At 37.2% G+C, this 14,556-nt stretch overlaps 1 protein-coding gene across 1 annotated transcript; it reads right to left on the bottom strand.

Moving 5' to 3' along the window:
• Positions 1–6,344: 6,344 nt before the first annotated feature.
• On the bottom strand, positions 6,345–6,530 carry LOC102502059 (disrupted in renal carcinoma protein 1). The gene is given in 3 exon segments (XM_006172259.1): positions 6,345–6,454; positions 6,457–6,506; positions 6,508–6,530. Coding segments are annotated over 3 exon segments (183 nt in total).
• Between the last annotated feature and the right edge of the window lie 8,026 nt (positions 6,531–14,556).

Below are 14,556 nucleotides of genomic sequence, written 5' to 3'. Positions count from 1 at the left end.
AGAACTGCCATTTTGATTACATTAATTCTTCTGATCAGGAGACATATGATTTCCTTCCACTTCTTTGTGTTATTTTTTTATTTCTTTTTTTTAGGTTTTCATAGTTTTCCTTTTAGAAGTCTTTGACTTCTTTGGTTCATTTTATTCCTAGGTTTCTTATACTTGTGGCCAGTAAATGGGATTACTTTCTTTGGTTATACTTCAACCTGCTTGTTGTTTGTATTTAGAAATGCTATAAATCTTTGTAAATTGATTTTGTATCCTGTCACTTTACAGTATTAATTTATTACTTACAGGATTTTTTTTTTTTTTTTTTTTGGTGAATACCTTTGGGTATTTTATGTATACAACCATGTCATCCGCAAATAGAGATCATTTCACCTCTTCTTTCCCTCTTTCTCTGCTTATTTGAATGCAATTTATATTATTTTCTTTTCTGATTATATTATCAAAGAATTCCAACACTATATTGAAAAGGAGTGGAGAAAATGAGCAGCCTTATTTGATACCAGATTTTAGCATAGGATTTACCTGTGTGTTATACCAGGATGTTATACCAGTATGTTAGCTATGAGTTTTTTATAGATGGCTTTTATTGTGTTGAGAAATGACTCTCTCTCTCTCTTTTTTTTTTTCTTTTGGAGAGGTTTTTGCCATAGGGTGCATGCACTCACCAGACAGACAGAGACAGAGAGTCAGAAAGCGAGAAATCATCCCCCAGGGGGAATGGCCATGCCACAATTCCTTCTTCTCCATTCTCCTCTCGGGATCCTGGGCATGCACGCACGCGCATCCGGCGTGAGTTTAAGCCTTCGGTCCGGGACGCAAACCGCGGTTGATCACGTGAGAGTCCAGCAACATAGCCATTACGCTAACTGCTGGTCCCGAGAAATGACTCTTCTATGCCAATTCTGCTGAGAGTCTTAATCATGAAGGGATATTGTATTTTATCTAACTATTTTTCTGCATTGATTAAAATGATTGTATGGTTTTTATCTTTCTTTCTATTAATATGGTGATGATGTTTATGGTTTCATGAATATTGAGCCACCCTTAAATACCTGGAATAAAGCCTATTGGTTGTGGTATACAATCATTTTTATATGTTGTTGAATATTATTTGCTCTATCTTGAGAATTTTTCATCTATATCCAGCAGAGATATTGGTCTGCAGTTTTTCTTTCTTGCTATGTCCTTATTTGTTTTGGGGATGAGTGTGGTGGAAGTTTCACAAAATGTATTTGGGAAGATTCTTTTCTTTTGGATCTTTGGAAACAGACATGTGGACCAATCAAGCAGAATAGAGACCCCAGAAATAGACCTCAAAACATACAGCCAACTGATCTTTGACAAAGTGCACCCATCAGTCCAGTGAGAAAAAGAAAATCTCTTTAGCAAATGGTGCTGGAAACACTGAGCACCCGCCTGCAGAAATATGAATCTGGACCACTATGGAGGGCAACTGAAGATACTAGAGAAGTATAGGAGGGGGTGGATAGGAGGAGGTGAGTCATAGGGGGTAAAGGGAATGAAATCAAGGAAAAAGCAAAACATTTAAGAGACCCAAAACTGAAAAGTTAACTGTTGATTATAATGTATATGGTAATATCTGTGACTTTATTAATATGCACTGTATTTATGCTGAAATAACCATTTTGTACACTTAAAAATATAAAGTGATTAAATATAAATTTAAAAATTAGTTAAAGTACCAAAAAAATCAGATTTTATTTATGCTGATAACTCAAAACATGAGATACTTGCTTTTTTTTTTTTTTTTTTTTTTTTGAGAGGTTTTCGCTATAGGGCGCGTGAGCTCGCCAGACAGACAGAGAGAGACAGAGAGACAGAAAGCGAGAAATCACCCCCCAGGGGGGATGGTCACGCCGCAATCACTTCTCCATTCTCTTCTCGGGATCTTGGGCACGCACGCACACGCGCCCAGCGTGAGTTCTAAGCCACCGGGTCCAGGACGTGAACTGCGGTCGACTATGTGGGAATCCAGCGACATAACCATTACGCTAGCTGCTGGTTCCCGAGATACTTGTTTTTATAAAAGTTTATGTAAAATTAAATAGGAGAAATCGTGTCTAGTCCCTCCTGTGACAATCAGGGGGGACTTTACAGAGGAGGTAGCAATCGAATTTAGAGTTCATGATTAAGTAATAGTTAACCAAGGTGAAAAGCAGTGGGGGTGTCCTGAAGGCAGAGAATGTCAAATCCTCTATTTTGTTCTTTCAGGTGCCAGAAAACTACCTAGCTCACTATCCCTGACCTTTCTTCATTTCTCTGTGTCACTTTTTAACCACTGTGTTGCCCTGCTTCTGCTGCCATCACTCAGCTAAGTGGTCATGTTTGTCCCTTCCCAGGCAGGCAACTCGGGGCTTCTTGGCCCAGTTTTTAAATTTATTTTTTTCTGGCTTAAATTAGAAAACGGAATAGAACTCGAAGTTTCCTCAAGTGACCATGGTGTTATGGTGCCTGTGGCAGGAGTGGGGATAGGAGAAGCAGCAGGAGAGCAGTACACATATCAAAATAGAGGCCTTTGAGACCTCAGAGAATTTGAAAAGTTAGAGGAAGGCAAAGGCATGGAGAACTTGTGCTGCTGAATGAACTATTTACCTTTCACACGTAAGTGACTTGTGCATAAAGAAGATTTAATCACGGGGCCAGCAGGTGGTGTGGATGTTAAGGTGCTGGATCCCACATGGTCAGCTTCATGATGCGAGTCCCATACTTGGAAGCTTGAAATTCACACCAGACATGTGTGTGTGTGCATGCCCAAAATCCTGAGAGGAGAAAAGATAAGAAGGGACTACAGCATAGCCATCCCTCCTGGGGGTGATTCTCACTTTCTCTCTCTCTCTCTCTCTCTCTCTCTATCTCTCAGGAGCATGGACCCTATAGCAAAAACAAACAAAAAGAATTTAATGGTGTAAAAAGAAACATTACTAACTATTTACATAACAAAAACATAGATACATTGAAGGTCAAAGTAATTCATCAATGTCTTAAATTTTTCTAGTTAGTATGATATATGTCATAAATATGCAAACGTGAGCTCGCCAGACAGACAGAGAGAGACAGAGAGACAGAAAGCGAGAAATCACCCCCCAGGGGGGATGGTCACGCCGCAATCACTTCTCCATTCTCTTCTCGGGATCTTGGGCACGCACGCACACGCGCCCAGCGTGAGTTCTAAGCCACCGGGTCCGGGACGTGAACTGCGGTCGACTATGTGGGAATCCAGCGACATAACCATTACGCTAGCTGCTGGTTCCCGAGATACTTGTTTTTATAAAAGTTTATGTAAAATTAAATAGGAGAAATCGTGTCTAGTCCCTCCTGTGACAATCAGGGGGGACTTTACAGAGGAGGTAGCAATCGAATTTAGAGTTCATGATTAAGTAATAGTTAACCAAGGTGAAAAGCAGTGGGGGTGTCCTGAAGGCAGAGAATGTCAAATCCTCTATTTTGTTCTTTCAGGTGCCAGAAAACTACCTAGCTCACTATCCCTGACCTTTCTTCATTTCTCTGTGTCACTTTTTAACCACTGTGTTGCCCTGCTTCTGCTGCCATCACTCAGCTAAGTGGTCATGTTTGTCCCTTCCCAGGCAGGCAACTCGGGGCTTCTTGGCCCAGTTTTTAAATTTATTTTTTTCTGGCTTAAATTAGAAAACGGAATAGAACTCGAAGTTTCCTCAAGTGACCATGGTGTTATGGTGCCTGTGGCAGGAGTGGGGATAGGAGAAGCAGCAGGAGAGCAGTACACATATCAAAATAGAGGCCTTTGAGACCTCAGAGAATTTGAAAGGTTAGAGGAAGGTAAAGGCATGGAGAACTTGTGCTGCTGAATGAACTATTTACCTTTCACACGTAAGTGACTTGTGCATAAAGAAGATTTAATCACGGGGCCAGCAGGTGGTGTGGATGTTAAGGTGCTGGATCCCACATGGTCAGCTTCATGATGCGAGTCCCATACTTGGAAGCTTGAAATTCACACCAGACATGTGTGTGTGTGCATGCCCAAAATCCTGAGAGGAGAAAAGATAAGAAGGGACTACAGCATAGCCATCCCTCCTGGGGGTGATTCTCACTTTCTCTCTCTCTCTCTCTCTCTCTCTCTCTCTCTCTCTCTATCTCTCTAGAGCATGGATCCTATAGCAAAAACAAACAAAAAGAATTTAATGGTGTAAAAAGAAACATTACTAACTATTTACATAACAAAAACATAGATACATTGAAGGTCAAAGTAATTCATCAATGTCTTAAATTTTTCTAGTTAGTATGATATATGTCATAAATATGCAAACCGTAAATATTAAAAAATTTGCAAATTTTCTTTAATTTCAAAATTAGTTCTAAGAAGTTTTATCAATACTGGTATCAATATCAACAGACATCAGTATGATAACTGCTTTGCTTTAGTAATACTATTGAACATTAAACTGATAATGAATACTTGTTCATTATTTTTTTTTTTTTTGCTAGAGGGTACAGATCAGAAGAGAGGGGGAAAGAGAGGGAGAAAGAGAATAAGAGAGAAAGAGAGAGCTCTTCCTCAGTGGGGCATGCTCACAAAGTAATCCCGCTCCTCCACTTTCCATCAGAATGCTGGATTTACATGCATACACACACACTTGGTGTATTTTTCAAGCCAGCAGAACTGGAGACCATATGGGATCCAGATCCCAATGCATAATGCTTACTATTGTATTATTGGGGTGACCCTGTACCCATCTTAATTTTACTCTTCCATATATGAGAATATGCATATATAGAAAAGAAACATGAGAAAACAATTATGTAATTCATCAAGGATTCACTGAAGAAGTCAATTAATATATAGGCTTTTTTTCCATCAAATTTTTATTGTGTTAATCTCTCCCACCCCATAGGGCATGTGTGCATGCCAGAAAGGAGAGAGTGAGAGACAGAGAGAGGGAAAGTGAGAAATCCCCGCACACACACCCCGTAAGGGATGACCACATCACAGTCTCTTCTCTTCCACTTTCTTCTTGGGATTTAGACAACATGCACACATGCATCCTGAATGATTTTCAAGCCTATAAATTTGGGGCATGAGCCAGAGTTGGTTATGTAGGATTCCAGTGCCTTAACCACCTGGTGGCCTGTTTATTTATTTATTTCTAATTTTAAAGATAGAATTTTAGATTTTTGAAAATATATTTTATATATTAACCCTCTGTTGTATGTATTGCAAAATATTTCACCAGTCTTAATTTTTTAAAAATTTGCCAGAGGGCATATATGTTCCCAACAGAGAGACAGAAGGACCAAAAGGAAAAGAGAAGTAAGTGAGAAAGCAGCCCTTCATGAGGATGGTCACCACCCATTCTCCTAAATTTCTCTCTCCTTTTCGGATTTTGGGCATGTTCATGCACATGCCCTGCATGTTTTCCAAGCCACTAGATTCAAGACTTGAACTATGTGGCTGGCCATGTGGAATCCCTCTGTTGAATCACCATGCCACTGGATAGCCTTCATGTTATTTATTTTTTCAGTAGATGTAATTTTACTGATATTTTTATTTTAATTCAAGCTAATGCAGTGGTCTTATTTCTTAGAATATGCATTTTAAGTGTTACTTGATATTACCTCCAATTTCATACCCCAGAATTATTATTATATTCCTCAGTTCCATATTTAACTATGTTTTTTAAAATTTAAAATAAATGGTTTGGCTTTTAATACAACTGAAATTCATTTTTATTCTGTAACCTTTTTAGGGTAGGATTTTTCCCTGGATGAAAGTCAGTCAAATATTTTAACACAAATTTTTTTCTCCAGTTTTTCTTTAAAGAAAACAAAAGCAAAAACCCAGAACAGTTGAAGAGGACATAATAGGTGGATCTAGATAACAGGGAAGAATAATTACTGGATAACTTGGGGGCGGGGGGAGGGGAAGAGAATACATTGGGTCTGATGGTGTTACAGTTTGGTGAGGCTTGCTTAATTCATCTTGTTCATCTCCTAAATGAGTTGGAGCACTTTAGCTCCTTAGTTTTCTTTTCTTTTCTTGAGAAATTTTTGCTATAGGATGCATGAACTTGCCAGAAAGATAGAGAAAAACAGAGAAAAACTAAGGAAGCATCCACCGGTGGACTGCTACCCCAGAATCCCTTCTCCTCCTGTCTCTTCTTGGAATTTTGGGCATGCGCACACATGCACCCAGTGTGAATTTGACGCCAAGAGGCTTGGGACTCAAACCATAGTCAAGTCTGTGGGAGCCCAGTGATGTAACCATTATGTCATCCGCTGGTTCCAGCTTCATAGTTTTCGGTTAAGACCTAGAGAAATGTTAATGCCTCTGTTCTTGGCCTTCACAAGTGGCTATCTGAGATGATGGACAGCTCTGGTGCTGTAGCAGCCAGAGAACAACCCTGAGTATTATGAATCTGCACACATGGGTAGCCATTGCCAGGTGGCAAGTACAGGAAATGGGCTTCCTGCTCCAGTGATCTGTCGTGGGCATTGATGTCTGCAGGCTGCATGTGGGCCTTAGGCATTCATCAGGGTGGATGGTCAGACTATTTCTCTGCATGAATCAGAAGGAACAGGCCCTACCAAATACATTAAACAAATTCATTCCATTTGACTTCTCTGCTGAAATTAAGAATACTACCACTACTAACTAATATTAAAATCAATGTATTCATGTTGGGTAAATTCAGTTTATAAGCTGTAGTGATGTATAGTGATTGAATGTATAAACTAAATTCAATTAAAATAAAATAATAAAAAATTTGATGTCTACTAAGGATAATGCTAATATTTCCAAATCATATTAGACTAAGATTTCTGAAAGAGGAATGAATAGATTGGGATTAAAGAATAAGCAATAAGTTAGGTGTTTCCCATATGTGTAACTATAATAACTTATATTTTTCTGTATCAATACTATTTACCTTTCTAACAACATTTAGAATATCTTCGTTAGAGAATAAAATGTTTGCACACAATAGAATTTTTTTGCTTTTTTTAAAACTGTAGGCTATAGATTTCCAACTCACCTATAGCAACTTGGATTTAAATAAATGACCAAAATTTAATGACACATTTTCATTTTTAGCATTGTTTAATATTATGAATAAGATATTAACAAGGAAATTTTTATTTTACTTGCTACATGTTTAAAAAATCTATAGTTGGAAATGTTTGGGAATTTTCATTTTATAGAATTATAGCCTGGAAGAAATTTGTCTTATAGATGTATCATATCACCACCCTTTGTTTTGCACCTGGGTTGGCACATATCTGAAATCCCAAGTCTAATTTAATGTAAGCTTATACTTTACTCTTCTCAGGTGTAGTCTTGAAATATAAAATTGTCTTCATGTGAGTTAGCAATAGTTATGAGTCCAATTTAGCATTATGAGAGACCTTTAACTTCATTTTTGGTAAATACCACTGTATTCTGGGAAGGTAGAAGAGAGGTCTTTAGAAAATCAGACACAAGAAGTATCAATCTATAATGCAGTCAAGTATTTGCAAAATTGCAAGTGTTTGGGAACAAAAAGGATTTTATGATTTCTCAAGCCTCCTTGACGTACAAATTGGCAAACTGAGACACACAAAAGATAAGTGAGTTGTCTGGTAAAACAACTAATTTATTTAGAGCTGAGAAAAGCCTGGAGTCCTATGAATCCAATTCTACCAGATTCTCTTCCAGTGTTTATCTACCTGTTGAGATGTAACATAATAAAATGTTCCCATTTAAATAATATATTATTATTATTTTGAAAATAATTTTTACTGTAATTTATGATTTACATATAATAATTGTACATCCTTGTGGGGTGTAGTATGGTCTTTCAAAGCATGTATACAGTGTGTAATAATCAGATCAAGGAGACAAACATATTTACAATCTCTAGCACTTATTATTACTTTATTACTTTGCACATTATTTGAAAATATATGTTAAAATGTTACCAACATTCGTCACTCTACTGTGCCTGTGCTATATGATTCTATGAGCTTTTTCACTTGTTCATATGTGCTGGTTTATCTGGTAACCATTCTCCCCATCCTCCCTAGCCCCCCAAACCCCATTTCTAGCATCTGGTATCTATAATTAGACCCTCTATATCTATGCAATGAAGTATTTTCACTTTTGCTTAAGAGTGAGAACACATAGTATTTGTTAATAGAAGATATACGGTATTTGTCTTTCCAAGCCTGGCTTACTTTGTTAGCATTCTCTCCTCCATGTTCATTTATTTTGTCTTGAATGACTGGGATTCCTCCATTTTTATGACTGAAAAGTATTTCATTGTGTATATATTTTTATCCATCCACCAGTTGTGAGGCATTTAGGTTGATTTCACATCTAAGCTATGGTGAATAGTGCTGCAGTAAGCATTGAAGTACAGATATCTCTCTGTCATATTGATTTCCTATCTCTTGGCTATATTGCCAGTAGAGGGATTAATGGATAGTAAGGTAGTTCCATTTTAAGATTTTGAAGAACTCTATTCTGTTTTCTATTGTGGGTATGTTAATTTACATTCCCAACCACAGTGAAAGAGATTTCCCCTTTCTCTACAGCCTTGCCAGTACTTGATACTCTTTGTGCTTTTGATAATAGCCACTCTACCTGTAATGAGATAATTTTGATTCACATTTTCCTTGCAATGGTGGTATTGAAAATATTTCATATTCTTTTTTGGATAATGATTTGTATTCCTCCAAAAATTATCTTTTTAGACAGAGTTTTTTTAATTGGGTTATTATTTTGATGAGTTGTTTGTGTTCTTTATGTAGTCTGGCTATTCATCTCTTATTGAATATATAGTTTATAATTATTTTTCCCACTATTAGATTGTCTTCTTTCTCCTTTGCTGTGCAGAAGTTTTGTAGTTTGGTGTAATCTTATTTTATTTTTGGTGATGTTACTTCAATTTTTATGGAATCTCAAAAGATCATGAATAACCAAAGGAATTCAGTGAAAAAAAGAATGTTAGAGGCATCACTACCCAATTTTAAAATATATTACAAAGCTACAACAACCGAAACTGCAGGATACTGGCATAAAAACAGACACATGGACAAGTAAATCAGAATAGAGAACCCAGAAATAAATCCATAAACATCTGCTAACCAATTCTGACAAAGGTCCCAAGATTATTCAGTGGGGAAAAGACAGTCTTTTCAACAAATGGTTCTGGGAATATAAGATCCAAATGCAGAAGAATAAAACTTTGACCTCTCACCATATACAAAAATTAACATAAAACATAAAGCCATAAGTTACTAGAAAAAACCATAGAAGAAACACTTCAGGTTACTGTTTTCTTCAAAATGCTTACAGATCTCTCAGTCTGTATAGTTGCTAGAGAACAAATGCTTAACTGTCTAGCATACTCAAAAAGCACAGCATAAAAGTAGAGATCTTAAAAACTAATAATCTGATTGATTTTTAGATTCTGTATTTTCTATCAGGTAAAGTTTACCTTACTTACCTACAAATTTTTATTTTCTGCACTGAAGACAGAGAGCCAGGATATGTAACTCAAGACAGAGAGCCAGCATAGAGAGATGACATGATTAGCAGTCTGGGTTCTGCAACAAGACATAGGTACAATGCATCTTCATTTACCACATATTTGGGCAAAGTGAGCAAATTGGGTAACTTATTCAATATTCAGTGCCCACATAAAAGAGTACATACTGAATTTCTATGTGTATTAAATTATAAGAGGTAATGCATGCAAACGCAGTATCTGGCATATGGTAAACATTCAATAAATATTAATTACAATTCTTGGGTATGAAATGTTGACATGGATGTTTATCACAGAGTAAATTATTGTGCTTATTTTATATTTTAATTTTTGTTCTTTTGTGTATTTTTCTAGTGCTTAGATTAAAAGACTAGACAGTTTTATAGAAGTAGAAGTCTTGGAAGTAGCCTTTCACAAAAGTAATACAATCTTGACAAATACCTAATTTTAATGACTGATACAAGTTCAGAGAAAACATTATAAGCAGATGAATGGCAAAAGGTTTTTTAAAAAGTGACCTTTTGAACTTACATTCTTAGTATTTCTAATTACAGAATATTCTCTTGTTTTTAAGAATATAGTCAATGTCGTTATTGTTTTTTTATAATGTGGCTATTAATTTTATGAAATACTTTCCAAATTCTTTTACAGTAAATAATAAAAAGGAGCTCTGTCTATTTGTGTAAGTTTGAAGTCAGATAGGGCTTCTTGCCAGAGACACAAAATGGGATGTCATTATATTTAAACCATGCAGCCCATTATTCAAGTAAGAACATAAATGGAATAGAAATTCTACAAGATAAAAAAATCTACTAAATATCATTCTGTATAATAATGACTGCTCAAAATCTGATTTTAAAATGTACGTAGCTTAAGCCTTAACCTGGTAAACCTGCTCAAGAACTAACTAAAGGTGACACTTGACACAACTAATTTTCTTCTTACCCAACTATTTCTTCTGTAACTTCAACAAAGCAATATAAAACTGGGCTAATGTGAGAAAAGCAATGCTAATTAGTATTCTTAAAGTTATATGTTGCTTGTATTTGTATATGCAGCATAAAGTTTTCAAAAGTCTTAAGAAATCAGACAGCAATTATATAAAGTTAGAACTTGTTGACTATTAGATAAGTCTATTCCACTTTAAAATAATTATTTATTGACTCCCATCTCTCGACCCCTGGGCCATGAACTGCGAGGGAGGACTGTCCCGCGAAGCTCCAGTCCCAGGACCCCCAAGCCAGAAACCCCTCTATCAGCCAGGAAGGCCCTCAGCCCTACAGACACCCCACTCCCATCTCTCGACCCCTGGGCCAGGAACTGCGAGGACTGTCCCCGGCTCGCAACTTTTTCTTTATTTTCCTTATTATTTTCTTCCCACTTGTTTGGTCCTTATTCCCCTCATCTACTCCATCCCTGACTGGTTAGATAGGTCTAGAATTACAGTCCTGTGATATTCTAGTATTTTAAGACTCTCTGGGATCCTCCCTTTCACTGAACCACCTGCGAAGAAGGAGATACTTTCCTTTGTACAGCTGAAGAGAATACTTTTCCTTTGATCACATTACTAAACACAATAGAAGAGAGACTTTGGCAGTCTTCTATTTATTTATTTGCATTCATTCACTGTACATCATTACAGCATACAAAATGAGATTTTCCATCTAGAGTACACTGTATATTGTCTCAATCAAGCACATCAAAAATATGTTATTCTTAGCAAATGATCTCCCATTTCTTGTTTTCTGTATGTTTTGCTTTTCCTCCCCATCCTTGGTTCCCTATCTTTTACCCTCTGCCACCTCCTGTTCTCCTCCCACACTGTCTCTGTTATCTATGTTTGCTTTCTATACCATTTCCCCCCCACATTTTATTGAATCACCAAAGACCCTAGTCAATCCGAATACCCTCCTAGCAAACACATGTGACACACACATTTCCATGAGCACAAGTCTAACTTTACACATCCTATAAAGTAGCACCTAACTGGGGCTACATATCCTACTGCAGTCATTGAATAGATATATTTTGTTTTCCTGAAACTCTTTTTTGTAACTCAATTTACATTCCTTCTCTAGGCATCATCACAGCACACAAAATGCGATCTCCCATCCAGTACACACTGCATAGTGACTCAATCATGCACATTACAAAAAATATAAATTTCCACTTCTAGTTGCTAGAATTAATTCCACCCCTCTTTCTGACCCTCTGTCCCTTCCCACCCTCCTCTCACACCACCTCTAGTGTCCAAAATTGTCCTCCATTCCCTTCCCACCCACATTGCATTGATCACACAATTTCCTACATAACCTGACTACTTTCAAAGGTGAGTTCCCTCGTTACTACTAAGAAAACCAGTTTTAACTTAAATCAAAGAACCGCCAAGGAACTTTGCTTAAAGCCCGGAAACAGGTTAGGATTCTGTTCAAATGGTAGGTGCATGAACCTATCAGTCTCATATACTTTTATCTTCTGTTCTGGTTCAATTTTCCTGATTAAATTCTGGGATATAGTATTCAACTCCAGACTTGTCCCTATGATTAAGTTAGCTACTTTCTCAGTTTTTGGACTCTTATTTCCATGTATCTGCGTTTAGTTTTCCTGATACAGCACATCCTTGAGAACTTCTTGGAGGTCTGGTCTGGTGCTGGTAAATTCTTTCAGGTTTTGTTTATCTGAGAATGTTCTTGTCTTTTCTTCCCACCTGAAAGATAATCTTGCCGGATACAGTATTCTTGGCTGAAACTGCTTCTCTCTTAACACTTGGAATATATTTTCCCATTCTCTCCTCGCTTTTATTGTTTCTGATGAGAGATCTGCTGTTAGCCTGATGGGATGTCCTTTGTAGGTAACTTGATGTTTTTCTCTTGCTAATCTTAGTATCTTGTCTTTGTCTGCAGTTTTGGTCAACCTGGCTATAATGTGTCTTGGAGAAGATCTTCTAGGGTTGATTCTATTTGGGGTCCGTTGTATTTCCTGGGACTGGATCTTTGAATGCCTCTCTAGGTTTGGAAAGTTTTCTTGCAGGATTTCCTGGAATAGATTATCAATGCCCTTATGGGTTTCCTCACCTTCTGGAATGCCAATTATCCGGATATTTGGACGTTTGATGGTATCCAGTACTTCTCGCATATTATTCTCAAATTTTTGTGCCATTTTCTCAGCCTTCATGGTGGATTTTTCTAGGCCAGCCATTTTCTCCTCTACATCTGAGATTCTATTTTCTGAATGATCTAGTCTGCTTTTAATGCTTTCCAGGGAGATTTTGACTTCTTGTATTATAGACTTCATCTCTAGCAGTTCCGTTTGAGTCTTTTGTAAAGTGTGTAATTCCACTTTTAGATCTTGCAGGAATTTCCTCATCTCTTGGAACTCGTCAATTTCTTTCTCCTTTCTCTTTAGCAGTTCATTATCTCTCTTCTCTTCCATCTCTGTTAGCTTAGACATTATGAATGATCTGAATTCCTTATCAGACATTTCCATGATTTTCACCGAACTGCTTGTGGATGAAGAGTTACTCTTTTCCCTAGGAGAGGAGGCATTTTCTTGTTTTCCCATATTTCTCGTGATCCGGCGGTGATTTCTTGTCATCTGATGAATGTTGTGTTTCTTTCAAATTCTTGAAGTGCAGCCTTAATGTTCAGGAGCAAGCAGACAGAGGTGATCCCGAAACTCTTTGCTGTTCTATTGTGCTTGCTGGTGCAGCAGATTCAGTAGATAGTGGGGAATATTTTAACCCTATTAGTATTTGGATGTTTAGCTACAGTGCTCTTAGATCTGTCTAAAAACACACTGAAAGGATACTGGAGGGTGAAGAGAGAAGAAAAAGGAAAACGAGACAGAGAAAAACAACAAAAAGAGAAAAAAAGACAAAAAAAATTTTAAAAATTAAAAATTTGTAATTACGGTTCTTTTTTTAAAAACAAAATTCACAAAATAGAAAACCGCACGGCGCACGCGCCGCGTGAAAAATCTAGTTCACTGTAGCCATGTGGAACCTTGTCTTCTGCCTGGATGGGAGGAGCAGAGCGAAAATTAACAAGAAAGAAGGCGGAGCTAAGAGCCAGAGAAAACCTGGGCCTTGTTTTTTTTTAAAAAAAGAAAAAAGGGTAAAAAGGAAATATTACCAAAAAAATTTAAAAAAAAGGGAAGACAGAAGCAGGGAGAGACAGGAACTGAGAGACAGAGAGAGAAGGCTGGGGGTGCAGAGGGGGGCTCCCTACCGCTAGCTCGTTTGTTGGAGGCTGAATTATTAGTAGAAAATCTTCATTCCCTTAAAAATCTAGTTCCGGAAATTTTCTCTTAAAAGGTATTTTAAAGGGAATACATCTCCCAATGGTTAAAAGTAGAAGAAGAACCTCAGGTCTCAATAAAGCAGGAAATATGTCTCCATCAAAAGAACACAGTAACTCCCTTCCTTCTCTTGAAAAAATAGAAGACGTTACCAAAATGTCCGAGATAGAATTTAGAACGTTCATGTTGAACAAATACTATGAGTTGAAACAGAAAAGAGACAATGAACTACAGGAGATGAGAAAGTCCTTCCACGATATGAAGGAAGAAATGGGCACGCTAAGAAAGAATAAGATGGAACTATTAGAGGTGAAGTCTGTAATACAAGAAATCAAAAACTCTCGAAAGTATTAAAGGTCGATTAGACCATGCTGAAGAGCAAATCTCTGATGTAGAAGACAAAACTTCTGACCTATAGAAAACCACCCAAAAGATAGAGAAAATAACAAAAAAACATGAGGATAACATATGAGAAATACTAGATTCCATTAGAAGTCCTAACGTCTGAATAATTAGTATCCCAGAAGATGAAGAAACTAATAAGGGCACGGAAAACCTATTCCATGAAATCTTGGAAGAAAATTTCCCGTCTAGAGAAGCTCTCAAGCATCCAGACCCGAGAAATACAAAGCACCCCAAATAGAATCAACCCAAGAAGATCTTCTCCAAGGCACATCGTAGCCAGACTGGCTAAGACCACAGATAAAGATAAGATACTAAAACTGGCAAGAGA

The sequence above is a fragment of the Tupaia chinensis genome, unplaced genomic scaffold (assembly GCF_000334495.1).
Source record: "Tupaia chinensis unplaced genomic scaffold, TupChi_1.0 Scaffold000225_1, whole genome shotgun sequence".
Lineage (NCBI taxonomy): Eukaryota > Metazoa > Chordata > Mammalia > Scandentia > Tupaiidae > Tupaia > Tupaia belangeri.
The sequence above is the reverse complement of the archived record's forward strand: the minus strand, read 5'-3'. Positions and strand labels throughout refer to the sequence as shown.